The 17,932-nt window shown below is 39.2% G+C and overlaps 1 protein-coding gene across 1 annotated transcript in view; it reads right to left on the bottom strand.

Annotated features, from left to right (window-relative positions):
• Positions 1-1,224: 1,224 nt before the first annotated feature.
• LOC122651911 (ethanolamine-phosphate cytidylyltransferase) overlaps positions 1,225-17,932 on the bottom strand; it is a 101,067-nt gene continuing 84,359 nt past the window's right edge. The window contains exons 5-9 of the mRNA XM_043845482.1: positions 10,997-11,064; positions 6,667-6,787; positions 2,626-2,691; positions 2,185-2,307; positions 1,225-1,660 (exon numbers count right to left, since the gene is read on the bottom strand). Of these exons, the coding sequence (XP_043701417.1) occupies positions 1,589-1,660; positions 2,185-2,307; positions 2,626-2,691; positions 6,667-6,787; positions 10,997-11,064 (450 nt within the window). The 3' untranslated portion in view covers positions 1,225-1,588. The remainder of the gene's footprint in view (positions 1,661-2,184; positions 2,308-2,625; positions 2,692-6,666; positions 6,788-10,996; positions 11,065-17,932) is intronic.

Below are 17,932 nucleotides of genomic sequence, written 5' to 3'. Positions count from 1 at the left end.
TTTTAAATCCAGTTCTACTTTTGAATCCATTTGACATATTTTCCTATCATACAATTGGACTAAGCATGTCTGGGCAACAAGTCCTTTGGGCTCAAGAATTGAATTTCTCACTTCTCCCTCCTTGGAGCAGCAGGTTTGCATCTCCATTATCACTAATCAACAGTTTAATAAACCGCTTCTCAAGTGGTTTTTTTTTTGTGTTTATTAAAAAGAACGTACCCAGTGCACGAAATTCACACCATTGCGAGGTCTAGGGAAAGTCATAATCTACGCAACCTTACCCCTGTTTTAAAAAGAGGCTGTTTCCAGACTTGAACCTATGACCACTTGATCACAATGAAACAACCTTTACTGTTATTTTATTTACCACCTTCAGAACAAGGTAGTTTACAAGTGACCCAACTTGGGTTCTAAATAATGGCTCTCGATGGTTGAATGATCTTAAAATTTAATTTATCCCCCGTCACCTTTGGTGCCCAGTGATGCAACTAATCAAGATAGTTTTCATAAACTTCCTTCTTCAATTAGGCAGCCTTTACCTATGTTAAGTCATCCTACTTTGATTTGCATAAGACCCTCCAACTCGGTAGTAGGGTGGGCATCCTACATTCTATTAGGACAAGTTGTTTTGGTTGCTACAGGTTTTTTGGACACTGCCAAGAATTTAGAACCAGAGGTTCTGAGTCTGCAGAAAGGTTTGGATCATGCAGCTCGATTACATTTGGCAATCGGCGAAATTTGGTGTTGTAGGAAGTGCTCGATTTTTTGCCCACTCCCAAAGTGGCTTGGCCGTGGCATTTAGTCCCTCATATTTTTAATCTTTCAAATAGGACCTCTAATATCCCTTTTTGCCTGTCATCCCTCACCCAAATTTGATTCTACTCTAGCTTCTTCTCCCACTTTGCCTCCTGTAACAGACATGCTTTTGTATATCATCAGGACGCTGTTAACCCGTAAACTTAAGTGTATTTCTTTTTATTATTACAAAAAAAATAAAAAACTCCAAGTCAACTTACTTACATAGAATGCAAGGCAAGTTTTCACCGAGCTGGTCACTTTTGAGTCTTCTACTTTGATCCAGAAAGGATGGACGTGGATGCTAGAAAAGCCTACCACCCACTCTTCCATGTCATTCCACATTAAGACTCCCCAGGGCCAATGAGTGCGCTTAATTATTGTCATCTAACCCAATTCTATTCATAAATCCCATTGATCATGCAAAAATAAGAAAATGAAAATGGATGGATATTCGTACACCAAAAGTGATCAACAAATAGCAAATACAAGCAACATTTTATCGGGGAAAAATAGCCCATAACATACTAAAAAGTAGATGGGGATTTTTTTTAAAGGGGGGGGGGGGGGGATGGTGGGATGGGGAATGGGTGGAAGAAAAACCCGCCTCCTTGAAACATCGACAACAATTGACCTTGTAATGAGACAATCTATCCTGGTTGCAAATATCATCTCAATTGGATTGGTTGGTAATCCAGCCACCACTATAAATAGACCTCCGCTAGGAAAAAAAAAGAGATCGCAGACTATAGGCACAAAGGCTAGTGAGATCTGTTTTGGAACCATTTTTAAGTCAATCACCTGAGACGTATGTCTTTCCCTCATAGTATCTCCGCTCACTTTCAGCTTTCTTCTCATTGCGCTTCTGAAGAGGAAAGAAAAGGTTAAAAAAAAAACAACAAAAAAAAAAAAAAGAGGAAGAGGCTTTGCAGTCACATAAACCATGTATGCAAAAATAAAAAAATGTCCAAATGTCTCGAGCATTTTTAATTCAGATATTTTTTTTTCTTTATTTCAATTGTTCAAATAACGCATACGCAGACCACTGATAATTGAAAGATATCAACGACAGTTCATAAATCTGTAAAAAATTAACATTGATGCTTTCTCTTAACCTCAATTAAAACACAGGCTTTCCTCACCTATATTATTGCTAAAACACTTGTCTACCCCTTTTCCCCCACAGAAAAGAACACTGTCTAGCACACTTATCCCCTTACCAAATTATTCAACACTCTTCTCTTCTATATTTATCATATTATAAATTTACATATCATTGAAATCATATTTCACAATCAATGCATATCTATGTCTCAACTTCAAGCAAACACATTAGGTTTTGAATCACCAGAAGTATCATCAAAACAACTACTGAGAAGAGTAAAGAACCTGATATGCCTCGTGATTTGACACGATCCTTTTTATTATGGTGGTGGTTGTGATATCCAATGGGCTATCTAACACTTGAAAGATTCCCATACTCATCGGAACAGCATATGGGTTGCATTTCCCCTGGAACATGATCATATTTAGAGTTAGTAATCAAAGAAACCATTCCATCTCTCAATAAGAGACAACATTCCATCTCCAAACCCAATGGTCGCACCAAGCATCAGGCACAAAAGGCTCTTAAGAAGGTACTCTTGTAATGAGTCTAATGACCCTGGGGATTTATCAGAATGATGTCTGAAGTGAATTAAAAAAACATAACAATAAAAAAGAAAGAAACTAAAGAAATCCGAGGAAAAAGAAAACTAGTAAAATAGGTACAGATTCTTCAGCAACAGACAAACAATTATATGAACATCAGAATAATACAACTAACTTCACCTTCTGGAAATCATTATTTTCTGCCACCGTTCCATGGACAACCAATGAGACATTAAAGGTCGTAATCTGCAGTCATCACAGTTTGAGATGAGTGAAAACAGCCTAATCCATGCACTCTGTGAATCAAGAAGATAACAATATAATATACTTAAATAGTGGAAATTGCAAATTAACAACAGACCCTTTGAAAGGGAATGCAAGGGGGACGATTGAGAAGGAAAAGGTATGGCATACAAATAAGGATCATTACAGGAGTAGCATTTATATTTACCCATAACATTTATTTTAAGTTTTGGGTGTTTCTGGATGTAACCAAGCATGGTTACAATTAACCAGTAAACTTTAATTTTTCCCCTTCATCATGTGCATTCCATTCTCCACAGCGAAGGCAGAAGTAGTAATTTTGCTAACCTTGCCAGAAACAGAGAAAGGTCATTGGATAACTGATGCAGTTGCAGGATTGGACTGACTTGATCCAGTCTAGGGACCCAGACTGCAAAGAGCCAGAACCAAAGGGACAGTTATGAAAATTTACATTTTGTATGGGGTTATTTTTGTCAATTTATATTTATTCTTTTATTCTTGTTTAGCAGTTGTAGGAGTCCAAGTTAGTTTGAATTCAATCTTCAGTTCAGTTTCAGATTATTATTAGGGGTCAGTTTTAAGCTCAATTTATATATAAGCATGTATCAATTGACTTGTGGAGATGAATGAATTGAATACTGGTATCTAGTTTTTCCCAAAGGTTGCAGAGTGCTGTTCTGCGTGATTGAAGTGGTTGACTGTTTCAATCTCCCTCTCCATCTGATTTCTTCAAACTGTCTTTTCTCATCTCAGGTGCTATCCCACTTACCTCCTCTTCGTATTCTTTCTTTCTTCCTTTCTTCTTGTTTTTTCGCTTTACTGTTTTGTTCCTGCAACTAGCAGTACTTGCAGCCCCTTAAAGTTGGATTGATCTCTATCGAATATCGATACAATACCTTCACTCTGGTAATCTCTATTTTCAAATCCCATTTTGTTAATTCTATGTAGTGGAATCATGTATGCCTAGAAGGTGTTTGCTGTTATGGGGGTTTGAATCTTATTCTTCAAATATTATATTTCCTATTAAGTAGAAGCTTAGTAGAAGGGGGTTGCAGCCCTAGATTGTGTAGATGCAGAGTTAGAAACAGGGGTAGAAGCTCCTGGAGTGTTGCAGCAGTTAAAATCATGACGGGTATTGGGTAAAATACGAAGCCTAGGTTTGGGCATTACCCCATGAAAGTAGGCACGCTGCCAAACCACCTAACTTCTGTGTTGTGGGAGTTTATTTTTGTGCTTGTTGAATTAGAGTGTTGTTTTATTGCAGGATGGGTGTGCACAGTCCGGTAAAACTGGCCACTACGTGGTTGCAGGGTGGACGTGCACACGACCACAGTATTAAATCTCGTCATGGAAGGCCAATTCTGCCAGACTGAAGTTTCCGAGATACCGAAATTTCATACAAAATTTTTGTAATTTATGGAAATTCTTTTAATATTATTCAGATGACACCACTGATGGAAACCAGACCTGGTATCAAATCTTCAAATCTTTTGAACTAGTACAGTCCAATCTTTACAGGTCAAATGGAAAGATATCCAAAAAAAACAACACAGCCTTATCCCAACTAAATGGGGTCGGCTACATGGATCCTTTCAAAAACAATGTAGAGAAGACTGAGAACCTCAAAAAGGGAGAGGAAAGTAGAGAAACTTACAAGAAATGGGATAAGAAAGGTGTGTAATGGAAAATGAAAGATAAAAGTAAGAGGAAAGAGGATAGCCCAGGAAATTAAGAAAATCTCAGCTGCATGGTGTCAATAACGTGGATCCTTATTCAACTTTGGAAAGGCAGACTTCTTTCCTACGCGGGTAGGCTCGAATGCATTAGATCGGTTCTCCAATCTTCTTACATTTAATGGTGTGGCAACTTTGGCCTACCCAAAGCCACCATCAAAGCAATGGAAACCCTTTTTTGTGCTTTTCTCTGGAAAGGGACAGAAACCTCCAAATTCCTCCATCCAATCAGCTGGAAATCCATTTGCCTTCCCAAATCTGGAAGAGGCCTTGGCATTCGCCGTATCCGTGACTCCAATACTGCGGGAATTCTGAAGCTTATTTGGAAAATATCCTCTAAGCATGACTCCATTTGGGTTCATTGGGTTTACTCCCATCTTCTAAAAAATGACTCCATTTGGACCGTCTCCATCCCTTAGGATTCCTCCTGGGTCTGGTGCAAGATCCTCCTCCTTCGCCCGTTGGCGCTTAGAGCCACCTCCTCTACTATTGCTGATGGGTCCTCCATCTCCCTCTGGCCTGACCCCTGGCACCCCAATTGAGTCCTCTATAACTTCTTTGGGGGTAGAGCAATTTACTCCTCCGGCATTCCCCAGTCAGCCCCCCTTTCCTCCATCATCTCTCATGGATCCCCCCATCCCCTCATCTCCTTACCCTCTCCTTGATCTGGAATTCCCTTCCCCGCTTCCCCTATCCCCCCCCCCCAACTCATGCGGACAAGGTTATTTGGCTCCCCTCCACAAACAGCCTTTTTAGCTTTAGATCTGCCTGGAACCTAGTTAGGACCCAAGCCCCTACTATCCTATGGCACAAGCTAGTCTGGTTCAAAGGTCACATCCTTCACCATAGCTTCCTAGCCTGGAGAACCCTTAACCTTTGCCTTCAAACCCAAGCCTTCCTCCTTCACCGAAGAATCCCTGTACCCCCTTCTTGTATCTTCTGTTGGAGCGGTTCCGAAGACATTGACCACCTTTTCTTTGCTTGCCCATTCACCTCTACCATCTGGAAAGAAGTCCTTTCGTTTATTTGGCCTCACAGCAAGAGACCCCTACCTTTCACTCGAGAGTAGCTCTGGATGGTCATGACTTACCCTGGCTGCTCTAATCTGCGACACTATTGGCAAGCTTGTGTTTGGTGCAACCCTTTCCTTCTCGCCCCCCTCGGGCTTTGGTAATATATTTTTTGTTCAACCAAAAAAAAAACGTGGATCCTTACCCTCCAATAGGTTCTATCTGAGGTCATACTTGGTACAAGACCCAAACTAAGCATGTCATTCTTCACAACCTCACCTATGGTCATTTTAGGCCTGCCCCTAGCTCTTTTAGCTACTTAAATCGGCATCAGGTCACTTCTCCCTACTGGGGCATCCCTAGGCCTCCGTTGTAAATGGCCAAACCACCTCAAGCAACATTCTCAGAGCTTGTCGCTGATCGGTGAGACTCCCACATCCACTCTAATACGCTCGCTCCAAAAAAAAATAAAACATTAAACACCAAAAGTTTGATGCAACCCAATTTGCAAGAAAGGCATGGAATTTGGCCCAATAAGATGCCAGTTCCAACTGACTACCCAAATTTAACTGACAGAGTATATTTGATCTTTAAACTATGGATGAGAATAACTAAAGCCATCCATATATTTTCGCAAATGCACTCCTCTTGGCACTTGGCAGTGCACTCAAGGGCCTTTGGTGCATATGCCCAAACCAACTCAAACCACTCTCATTCAACTTTCCAATTCTTAGTTTTTCTTTTCAAGTTTGGCACTTTGGCCACCTGTCTCAGCAATATGATTTTGTTTTATGTGCTGTATTTGTCACCAAAATTCAGCTCCATAAAATAAATTCAATATCCCCCCTCCAAAAAAAAAAACACAAAAAAATGTAACATTTGAAGATTAATCAAAACAAATGAATTTAGCACAGATTAAGGAACCAATTAAAACAAGAAAAAGCAAATAAGGAAGCTTAAACATAACTCAATGTTTAATTAATTTCACATGCCTTTAAGATATTACTGCACTCCTCATTGTAAGTGTTCATGAAGCACACCAACAATTAACATTTGATTTATCACCTCTACACATTGACAAGTCAAGCGAAAAATGATAGTACTAGAAACCAACCAAAAAATGATAGTAAAAGAAACCAACCGGAAATTAAAACAAAAAAAAAAAAACCAGGAGTATAGGATAACCCCAAAAAGAAAAAAGAAGAAAAACTAACCATGTCTCTTGAAACTTCCCAAGGAGCTCCAATTATCACCTCGTCTACATATCGACAAGCCAAAACGCTCAAACTTCTCTCATGAAGATTCATGATAGGGCGATGTACCCCTATATTAGCACTGCAGGAAGAATCCATATAAAATAATAAAATATTATATCATCATTTTTTTTTATAAAAAGAAATGAATGTCATTTAAAATGAATATACTGAAACACTAAACTCTAGTTGTAAATCTCTATCAATGCCCAAGCAACTTCTAGGAAACCGGAAGTCCCAAATTGGTCCGAAATCTCGCGAGATCTCGGCCCAACTCGGTTTTGGGCTGGGCCGAGATGGCTCCGAGACCTGAGTTTTCGACCCAAAGTTTCCTTTTGGAATTTGATTTTTTAACTATTTTTATTGGATTCAAATAGGGGGGTATTTGCTTATTTATGAATAATATCTTAAGTAAATGAAATACAAATACAAAAGCATTTACTTTAATGATATTAGGCATAAATAAGACTGTTTGTCCTGTGTCTGTCCTGCTTTCCCACTAACTGAAACTCCTATTTGGACAAAGTTTTTACAAAATCTGATAATGCCATTGTGTTTAAATGGCCTAAAATAGGCTGTATACCGATTTTCAGACCCAATAGAGGTCTAAAACCCACCGAGATGGGCTTCCGAGTCGGAAAAAAAAAAAGTGCACAAACTCGCCGAGATCTCGGCCCAACTCGGTTTTGGGCTGGGCCGAGATGGCTCCGAGACCCGAGTTTTCGAACCTTGGTCCCAATCAAAATTTACAATGTATAGCCCTTGAAGCCATGAATCACCCTTATCGAAATGAGCCAGTTCAACAAAGCTGGAGAATCTTTCTGATAACATATCTTGAGGTGCAAAGAGCTTGAGATCCACCACCCAGCTATCTCTTGAAAAAGCTCTCAAAAATGCCTTTCTGTTCCTGGCATAATCATCACCATAATAGAAAACGAATGCAAATACTTGCTAATATCCACATTTACTGCCTATCCAACATCAGTTGTAAGCATAGTTCAAAACCTCACCGAAATTTCGGCCAGGCCGAAACGAGATGCTCTGTCGAAATGAAAATATGCAATATTTTGAAAATTTCACCAAATTTTGGAAATTTCGGACATCTCGTTTCGTAAATTCCGGTCTAAAAAATGCACCGTTTCATTGAAATTTTGATTATTTTGTTTTGGTATTTCGGCATTTTACACCACGAAATGGCCAAGCAAAATTCATTGAAAAGTACAATATTTTGGAAAATTTTGGGCGAAATTTCGGTCTGGCCGAAATGGCCCTTTCGAGACGAGGTTTAATACTATGGTTGTAAGATTCTTCTCAAACTGGTCTAAAGCATCTATCTAAGTAAAGTCCGCTCGCCTGTCACACAACGAGAGATAATATTCTATGAGTTGAGCCTTGGAACCATAGAACAAGAACTCGCGAGATCTTGACGAAAATCTTGCTTTGTTGTGAGCTTGAGACGAGATATTAGGCGATACCATATATTACCCCATCTCCGCGAGATCTCGGGTCAACCCGACCCAAATATCAACCCAAAATCAAGCATATTAGTTCTAGAATCTGATTTATATTGAAGGAGTTATGTTTCGGTCAAACCTTACTTGGTATGCGCAAATGTTGTTTAAAATCACTCTGAATGAAAATATTTTTTTAGACATCAAAATAAATGAATATTTTACCACCTTTGGTTTTTAGTAATGTTTTACCAAATTAAGATTTATGGAATTTTTAGATTTGAGAAAAACCCTAGTATTTAAAAGTTGAAAATTGCACCTACTGCCGAAAATCCAATTTTTGTTCTTGAACTGGGGGGTTGACTTTTTATCCTTTTGGAATTTTATTTTTTAACTACTTTTATTGGATTCAAATAGGGGGGTATTTGCTAAAGTAAATGAAATACCAAATATAAAAACATTTATTTAAAAATGATACTAGGCATAAATAAGTGCCTGTCTTGGCAACTACGATTCTAAGTACACGCATGTGTACACTAGTAAACTTGGGTAAAAAACCAAAACTACCATTTTGAGTGTCTTTTTTTTGGGTGAAAATAGTTCATGCATTGTGTTTAGAATGTAAAAAATAGACTGTACACAAAAAATCAGATAAAAAAAAGCATTTCTGAGCCTCGAAACCACCAGCTCGAGTTAACAAGGAAAAATCACAGGTTTCGACCAATTTGGACCATACCTTGGTTTCTGGCTGGTTGAAACCTGGTCGAAACCTGAGTTTTAGAATCTTGCTTCAGCCATCCTACTTTAATTCTTTGTGAGACATCCGCTTCTATATTGCCTTCCTTACTGATGATAGATCCTAGATACCTAAAATGACCACTTTGCAGAATCGCCATCTCATAAACTTTCACCCTCTCATTATCCGTCTTAGAGTTACTAAAGTTACACAATATATATTCCGTCTTCATTGTACTAATATTAAAACCTTTTGATTCCAAGGTTGATCTCCATAACTCCAGTTTGGTGTTAATTCCACCTGTTGTCACATCCACCAAAACAATGTCATTAGCAAAAAACATGCACCAAGGAACCTCATCTTGGATGTCTCTAGTTAACTCATCCATGATAAGCGCAAACACATAAGGGCTTAAAGTTGAACCTTGATGTAACCCAATGTAATAGGGAATTCACTACCATGACCCCCCCCACAGTTCTTACACTCATCACCACACCATCATACATATCTTTAATTATGTCCACATATTTACTTGAAACACTTCTCTTCCCTAGCAGACGCCAGATTAAATCTCTAGGAACTCTAGCATAAGCTTTTCTAGGTCAATAAAGACCATATGGAGATCCTTCTTACTCTTTTTAATCCTTTCCATGAGTCTCCTAAGTAGGTAGACAGCTTTTGTTGTGGATCTTCCTGGCATAAAATCAAATTGGTTCTCTAAAATAGTGGTTTCCTTTCTCAAGTGTCTCAGTAACCCTCTCCCATAATTTCATACTATGACTCATTAATTTTATGCCTCTATAGTTGTTACAACTTTGGACATCGACTTTACTTTGGTAAATAGGACCCCCAATGCTTCTCCTCCATTCATCTGGCATTCTTCCAGCGCACACAATCTTATTAAACAACTTGGTTAGCAAAGATAAGCTATAGATACATAGGCTCATTCACACTTCTATTGGGACCCCAACTGGGCCTGGATTCTTGGCTATTTTCATCTTTCTTAGTGCTTCTTTTACTTCAGAAACCCTACTTTTATGTATATACCTCTGACAGGCATCTAGATGGGTAATGCCTTTGTCCGGTCCAACATAACTCGAAATGGTTTCATTAAGTAGGCTGTAGAAAAAACCATTCCATCTCTCCTCGATGTCCTCATCCCTTACTAAGACTCTACCATAATCACTTTTAATGCATCTACCATGGTCGAAATCTCTACTCATTCTTTCCCTCATTCTAGCTATCTTATAGATAGCTTTTTTCCCTTCCTTGGTGTAGAGATTTTTATAGAGATCTTCACATTTCTTTGCCCTTACATTCCCCAGTCTTCTTAGCTTCATTTTTGGCAGATATATACCTTTTTAGATCTTCTACTTCTTTGGTCCTTTGCCAAGTCCTGAAACTAGCTTTCTTAGTCTTAATGGCTGCTTTGACCTCATCATCCCACCACCAAGTCTTCCTAGGAGAATAACGTTTTCTTTTTGATTCCCCTAGGACCTTTTTAGCTACCTTTTTAATACATGTATGCATCTCGTTCCACATCAAATTAGTGTCTCCCTCCACGTCCCAGTTTCCTTGTTTGACCACTTTGTCAGTAAATGACTTCAAGGAGTCTCCTTTCAAGTTCCACCACCTTATCTTATCTTAGTAAACTGCAAGAAGGAAAAAAAAATTTTGAAGGTATCTCACAATCAGAATTTTCCTGGCTTACTACAAATCCATCCACTTTCAGATCATTAAGGGATGAGAAATTTTCTTGTTCCTACTACTGCAAGTTTCCTTTTTAAGATTCATGACCAACTCCTTTGTACTTTTTTACTGGATATATCGACCAGCTCTCTTATTGTTGTTACATGTTAACACCATTGAACTTCTTCTCAGGAACAAAATAACAAGGGAAAAAAAGAATAGGATAGTAAATCCCATCTACATACTAGATGGTAAAGCCAAATAATTTTGTAAGTCAACAAATACCCACAATGCTAAAACAACAAATTTTCAAGAGATCAATCCCCTTCAAGAAAACACTACTGGAAGAATGTCAGCTAAAACTGAAAAGTCATACAACATCTCATAATTTAACAACAAAGAAGAAGTTTATGACCTGACTGTTTGATCAGCGTGAATCCCAACAAGAAGAAAGTCTCCAAGCCCTCGAGCAAGTTTCAGTATCTATACATGAGGTGATAACAAACGATCAACGAATATAACTTGTTTTTTCTTGCTGGGATAGAGGTTGAGAAGGGAATAAAACGATTTGCACATAATATATAGAGAGTTAACAACAGCACCAACAACATAATGGCAACCGTTATAATAAGAGGACAAACAAATATAAGTGAAATGTTTGTGTTGATTTTCTGGGTGTGCCAAGTATATTTTGATGAATCCCACTAGGGGACCTTGATACATGTTATGCCCCATTCTGAAAATATTTTAATATTGTATTCACCAAGTTGAACTCATCCACATAAAAAATTGCCAGAATTGAATTACAAGATCATATTAATATTCAGTAATACTGGCCCAAATATTTATTGAAACATGGGGTAAATAAAGAAACTAAGCACTATAATCAAAATCCTGAGATAATGTCAGCCGAAATTTAGCATTCCGAGACAACTGAAAGTCCAAACATTACATTGGTTTCAAAATAATGAATTTCAACAGAAGCCACATTTTGACAGTGACAGCACAATTCCCATGTGAAATTGCCAAAAGCCTTACTCTGGCCGATCTTTTCCACTTTCCAGAACAAATTTAGTTAAAATGGTCCTCGTAAAATTTCACAGAATTATTTGCAACAAAACAAAGACTCAAGGGGATATTCCACATTCAAGTCTATAGCATCAAAGTCCAGAAACCCACTCTACCCAAGGAATGTCTCTATTCTTTAGTCATTTGATTGTGGAAATTATGGAAATACGAGTAGGGGTGTCAACGGGCCAGGTTGGGCCGGGCTTGCCCTAAACCCTAACCCAACCCTAGGAGCCTTAAACTAAACCCAAGCCCAGCCCGGCCCTGCCAGGGTCAAACATACCCTCAACCCATCCCGACCCTGGTAGGGTTTTTCCAAGCCCGGCCCTGATTGACCCTGAATATCAGGCCCATTGAGTTTTGAAAATAAAAATGCCCAATCACAGCCCACTTAATAAAGCCCAGACTATAAAAAATAGAGGTGAAATTAAGCAAAGTAAATGTCAAGACTTGAACCTATGACCACTTGGTCATAGTAACAACCTTAACCATTGCAGCAAAGGCCACGATTAGTATATTAAATAAATATAAACTATATAATACAGGGTCGGGCTGGCCCTGCTAGGGTCAAGGCCCCAACCCAGGCCCGGCCCGGCCCTGCCAGGGCTAGGAAAACAGTAAACCCAGCCCGACCCTATATAAACACAGGCCTGGCCCAGCCCTATCCAGGCTCAGGACGGGTTAGGGAGGGTTTCGGCTGGCCGGGTTTTTTTGACACCCCTAAATACCAAGGTTCAAAATCTCGCAAAATTTCGGTGATATTTTGCCAAATTTCGTATATCTCGAGTTGTCTAAGATACGATACCAATCCGAAATGGAAAAATAGCATATTTCGACGATATCTCGTGAGATATCGACGAAATATCGTGGACTCACGATATATCGCGAGATATTGAAAAAGTCACTAAAAGTGTCACGTGAAATATTTCGAATATTTCGAAAATTTCGGTCATCTCGTTTCGGAAATTTCGGAAATCTCGGTATTTTTGGCATTTTACACCCACAGAAAAATACCATATTTCGACGAAATTTCGTCCAAATTTCGGTATGTCGGAAATTTCGGTCAAACCGAAACACCGAAACGAAACGAGATTTAGTACCATGCTAAATATGAGGCAAATGCATGAATACTAGTTAATATTTCCATAGACAAGATAGAAAAGTTCTGATATGTTACTCCATTAATGAGAGGGGATTTTGGGTGAAAAGATGGCCTTTTGTATATATAAATTGATGATATATATTGAAGCACATGTTGTTAATGTGCAGCTGAGCTATAGAGCCATAAGATATGATTACATGAAAGTAATAGTTTAATTTAGTTTGTACAACTCTTGTATTGGACCTAGAAGGTTCCATTTATATATTATGAATTTTGGATATGAAAACCATTGTATGATGTGTGTTTGGGTGTGTACTGATATGTGTGTTAATGTGATAAGTATTTGATGTAACCCAAGCTGCTGAAGATGTACAGTTGAAAAAGAATAAGGCATATTGATTGAATGAAGAACTGTTGAAGACCGTCTTCCATGTCTTGAAAGATCAAGGAGCTAAAAGCTACATCAAGTTAAAGAATTCTTTCAAAGGACCATTAGGATTGGACTATATTTGGAATATCTTTGTAATCCTAAATGTAATTGATCAACAAGATGTAAAAAACCCAAAGAATGACACAAAAAAGGACCTATATGGAATAACCAAAAAAACTGGGTGGTTTGACCTAGAAAAATGTCTAATATTGTTGTCCTTGGTCTTCTGTGAACATGGACGATTGAGCTTAATTGGCAGATCAAAATATTCTAATTCTGAACTCACGGACAACTGAGGACTTAAAGGTTTATGTCTGCAAACGACCATCGTGGTCTTCTGTGGATGTCCAAGAGTTATGAGATTAAGTCTTTTGAGATAGACGATGTTCCGGTCTTCCGTGTATGTCCGAGAGTGACTATCTCGAGTCCCTGCAGCCACAGTCTTCTGTGAGTGCCGTGCGGTCTTCCCTGCAATAGTGTTTAAAGCTCTGTGGTTAAGAAGCTGAAATGTCTTTGACTCGTTATTAATAACCACTTGGACTCTAACCACTTGAGTGGAACTCTTAAACATCTTCACTGATGTTGAGGCGCTCCAAAAACTAGTTTTTCTTGGAAATCATATGTTGAACATTGGAAACTAAAATGGATTAATGCTTCCATTTATTTTAAAGATTGAAAGTAATTCTTCAACATCTAGTTTCTCTTGGGAATGAAAGTGGAATTCATACGTTCAAAGGAGAAGCTTAGCTCAACTCTAACAACTAATTCGTTTTGCCTATAAAAAGGTGGAGTCATTTGATATCATGAGATAAATCAAGAATCAATACAACATAGAGAACAAATAGTGAGTGTGCAAAGTAATTCGTAATCATCTAGAAGAGCTGTGTTCGAGCTTCATTATCCACATCTTCTTAAAGTTGTTGTTGCGTGTACTGTGCTTAAGAGCTGCATCGTCTTGATAAAGGGATGAAAAACAAAATGCTTCAATATGTAAAGCGCAAAAGCAAAAGCATTTTGTATTGATAAAAAATGTGCCTAAAAGGTTTACAGTTATCAGGCTTGAAAGAAGAAGCCATCTTTGCTATAAAAGTAAGCATGTATGGCTTGAAGGAAATCCTTGGCTTGTGTGGCCTTGGTGGAAATCCTTGACCAGAGTGGTTTGGGTACTCAGTCTAAGAAAGTGATTGAGTTTGTGTGAGGGCTTGATTCTTGCCTAGAAAAAGAATCGGATAGTGGAGAAATCCTTGGTCCGTGATCAAGGTAGTAGATGTAGGACAGTTGGGTTTGAACCACTCAAAATCATTGTGTGTGCTTGATTGTCTCTTGCTCTCTCTTGCAAATTGTCTACATCAAGCATCTGCTAATTTCCTTCATGATACTCCCTATGTTTGTTGAGTATTTTTTTTCTATTATGTGCCATTGTGAGATGTTGATAGGATTAGTTTTGTGCTTATGTTTTATTTGTTATATTTTGTTTGTTTTGGACACAACCCAATTCACCCGCCCTCTTGGATTGCACTCGATCCTACAAATTGAATAATTCAACAGCAAAAATACAAGATAAAAAAAAAATAATAAAAAAGAAGATAAAAGCATGTAAATCATGTAAACCATAACATTCGGTACAGAACTTAACACATACAGCCTATGACCTAGCCAACCTTTCATTATTGCCTGTGTCGGGCATAGTGTTCCCAAAATAGGATAGAGAATGCTGCCAGCTTCATTGGACTAGCAGATATTAGTGACAGACTAGTAAGTGATCACATAACCAACATCTTGTAAGCCATTGGGACACATTATAAGGTGCTACTGTGCTAGGGGTTCCAAAACCCTTAAATTGGGTCGCTATGGGCCCATTCAAGTGTTAAACAATTCACATCAAAGATTCGGTGGCAAATCTGTAAATTATTGCATGCTAAACAAAAGGTAGAACTTTGTAAATAAGCAGAATCTTAAAGCCTACTTGGGGGAGACAATGGGACAGGGATGAGAAAGGAATTTAAATTAATGATTGAAGACAAACTTGGAATGAAACTACTTAATGGGTAGTGTCAGAGTTAGAAACAAAGATGAAGCATTCTTGGAAATACAGATTTTAGAAGTAAAATAAAATTCAATATATGAGGTTGTCATCAACCTCACGATGAGGTTCCTTACAGTAGACCAGACCTGGTTCGAATGGGACATATCAACATGAAATTCAGGCAAGACTTCGTAACACTCAGATCTCTTTATATCATCCAAACACATACCCAAACTCTAAATGTTACTTTACTAAGATGATGCTGAAACAGAACTGCACGGTGATAGGGAAACCAGATCTGGTTTCTGGTTTCAATCTCATACCAGAGGACTTGTAGAGGACAAAATCTTAAAGACTACGTCGCCTATGGGAGAGGATCCTTCGCCCAAAGTTTAAGAACAACTGGATGGGTGTGTGAGGAGTATTACTGCATGAAGCCCAACTCAGATCTACCGCCAGAAAACAGAATATGATAAGTAACTCATGAAGAACTAAATAGGAAGGAAAGGAATAACAGAAAATAGGAAAAGAATAAGAAGAAACAGAGTAAATGCTAACTCCATCCTTCAGCTTACATCCCCTAATGGTTCTCCTGTCACTATAGTCAAGGATATAAAAGATTTGAATGTGAATCATTTCAAGGTTATTTTCAGTGGATCCCATGAAGATCAGGGTCCTATCCCCAGCAACTTGATCAACAAGTTCATTCCCAGTGAGTATCTAGACTACCTGCGCTCCATTCCTAAGGAAGATGAAATAGTGGCTGCTATCCACTCGCTCAAGGTGAATGGTGCTCCTAGTCTGGATGGTTTTAGTATGGGTTTCTTTGTTGCTACTTGGGATATCATAAAGAAGGACCTTATTTTGGCTATTGAGAGTAGCTTCTTCAACCCTAGCCAGATCAAGGGAGTCAACCACACCTTTCTTTGCCTCATCCCCAAGAAGGAAGGTGCTTCTGCCTTGTCCGACTTCAGGCCCATTGCTCTTTGCAACTTGCTCTACAAGTTCATTGCCAAAATCCTTGCTCGAAGACTCAAAAGTGTAGTGGATCTCCTAGTCAGCAACAACCAATCGGCCTTCATCCTTGGCAGAAACATCTCTGTCAATATCCTACTGTGCAACGAAATTGTTAGAGGTATTGACAGGAAAAATCACTCTCCAACAGTCCTTCTGAAGATTGACATCCACAAGGCTTTTGATTTCTTAAGATGGGATTTTATAGTTCAAGTGATGACCAAGATGGGATTTCCTTTGGTATTTGTCAACTAGATTCGCTCTTGCATCTCCTCCCCCAAAGTTCTCAGTTTTGGTTAATGATAGCCCGGCGGGCTACTTTGGTGCTTCGGTGGGGATTCAAAAAGGGTGCCCTCCCCGTATTTATTCACTTTGGCTTTGGAAGTTCTCTCTAGGGAAATCCAAATCAGCATTGATCAGCAGCTCATCTCTCCTTTGCTCAAGTGTAAGCTCTCAAGCTAACTCACTTGGCTTTTGCAGATAACCTGATGATATTTTCTAAGGCTTCCATTGCCTTGCTCGAGTCCACTTTGCTTTGTCTTCAGCACTTCCATGAGCTTTCAGGTCTCCTCATCAACCCATCTAAGTCTCTTTTATTCTTCGCTGGGGTCTCAGAGCTGGACAAAGTTGCTTTCTTAGAGAAATCAGGTTTCCAAGAGGGGTAGCTGCCAGTTAAATACTTGGGGCTTCCTTTGATTCCTGGTAGACTCTCAGCTCACCATTGCACCCGATGTTGGATCTTATTCGGAAAAGACTTCAATTGTGGAAAGGCAAGCTCCTCTCTGAAGCAGGCAGGCTGGTTTTTATCAAATCAGTTTTGGAGTAATCTTATATCTATTGGTCTGGCATTTATGGTCTCCCCCAAACCTTTATCAAGTCCTTGGAATCCCTCTTGGCTTCCTTTCTTTGGAAGAGTACCGAATCTTCAAGATTTCTTCACCCTCTAAGTTGGGCTGTTGTGTGTCTCCTTAAGAAGGAAGGTGATTTGGGTATTAGAAGAATCAAAGAAGTGAACTCTGCTGACATCATCAAGCTAATCTGGAAGATTGTTAAAAAAAAAAAAGAAAAGCACCGGGTTGATTGGATTTACTCGGGCCTCCTTCGTTAGGACTCCATTTGGACTGCCTCAGCCTTGTCAGATGCTTCTTGGGTTTGGAGTAAGAACCTTGCTACCCGCCACTTGGTGCTTCAGGTCATTTGCTCTCAGATTGGTGATAGTCTCTCTTCTTTCCTTTGGCTAGATTACTGGCACCCAGTGGGGATCCTCCTCCACTCGGTCACCCCTGGAATCATTTCTGCTTCCGGCCTCCATAGGCTCTCTCTTTGGTGGCTGACATCATGGATCAGGCTGGGCTCCCCCCCCCCCTTCTACTACCCCTGTGCTTAACCTTATTTGGAATGATCTCCATTCCATGTCTAGAAGACTTGTGGGCAGAGGCGATTGTGTTTCTTGGTCGTCAAACAATTCAAGCTCCTTCTCCTCTAAAGTAGCCTTGGATTTCATTCGTCAAAAAAGCCCGTTGGTTACTTAGAGGAAACTTCTTTGGTTCAAGCATCACATTCCTCGCCACTGCTTTACGGCCTGGAGGGTCTTCACCAACTGTCTTCTAACGCAGACCTTCCTTCGCAATCACCAGATCTCAATCTCCCCCACGTGCTGCCTCTGCTAGAACAATGTGGAAGACTCTGATCACCTATTCTTTGGCTGCCA

Source organism: Telopea speciosissima, chromosome 2 (assembly GCF_018873765.1).
Source record: "Telopea speciosissima isolate NSW1024214 ecotype Mountain lineage chromosome 2, Tspe_v1, whole genome shotgun sequence".
Lineage (NCBI taxonomy): Eukaryota > Viridiplantae > Streptophyta > Magnoliopsida > Proteales > Proteaceae > Telopea > Telopea speciosissima.
The sequence above is the reverse complement of the archived record's forward strand: the minus strand, read 5'-3'. Positions and strand labels throughout refer to the sequence as shown.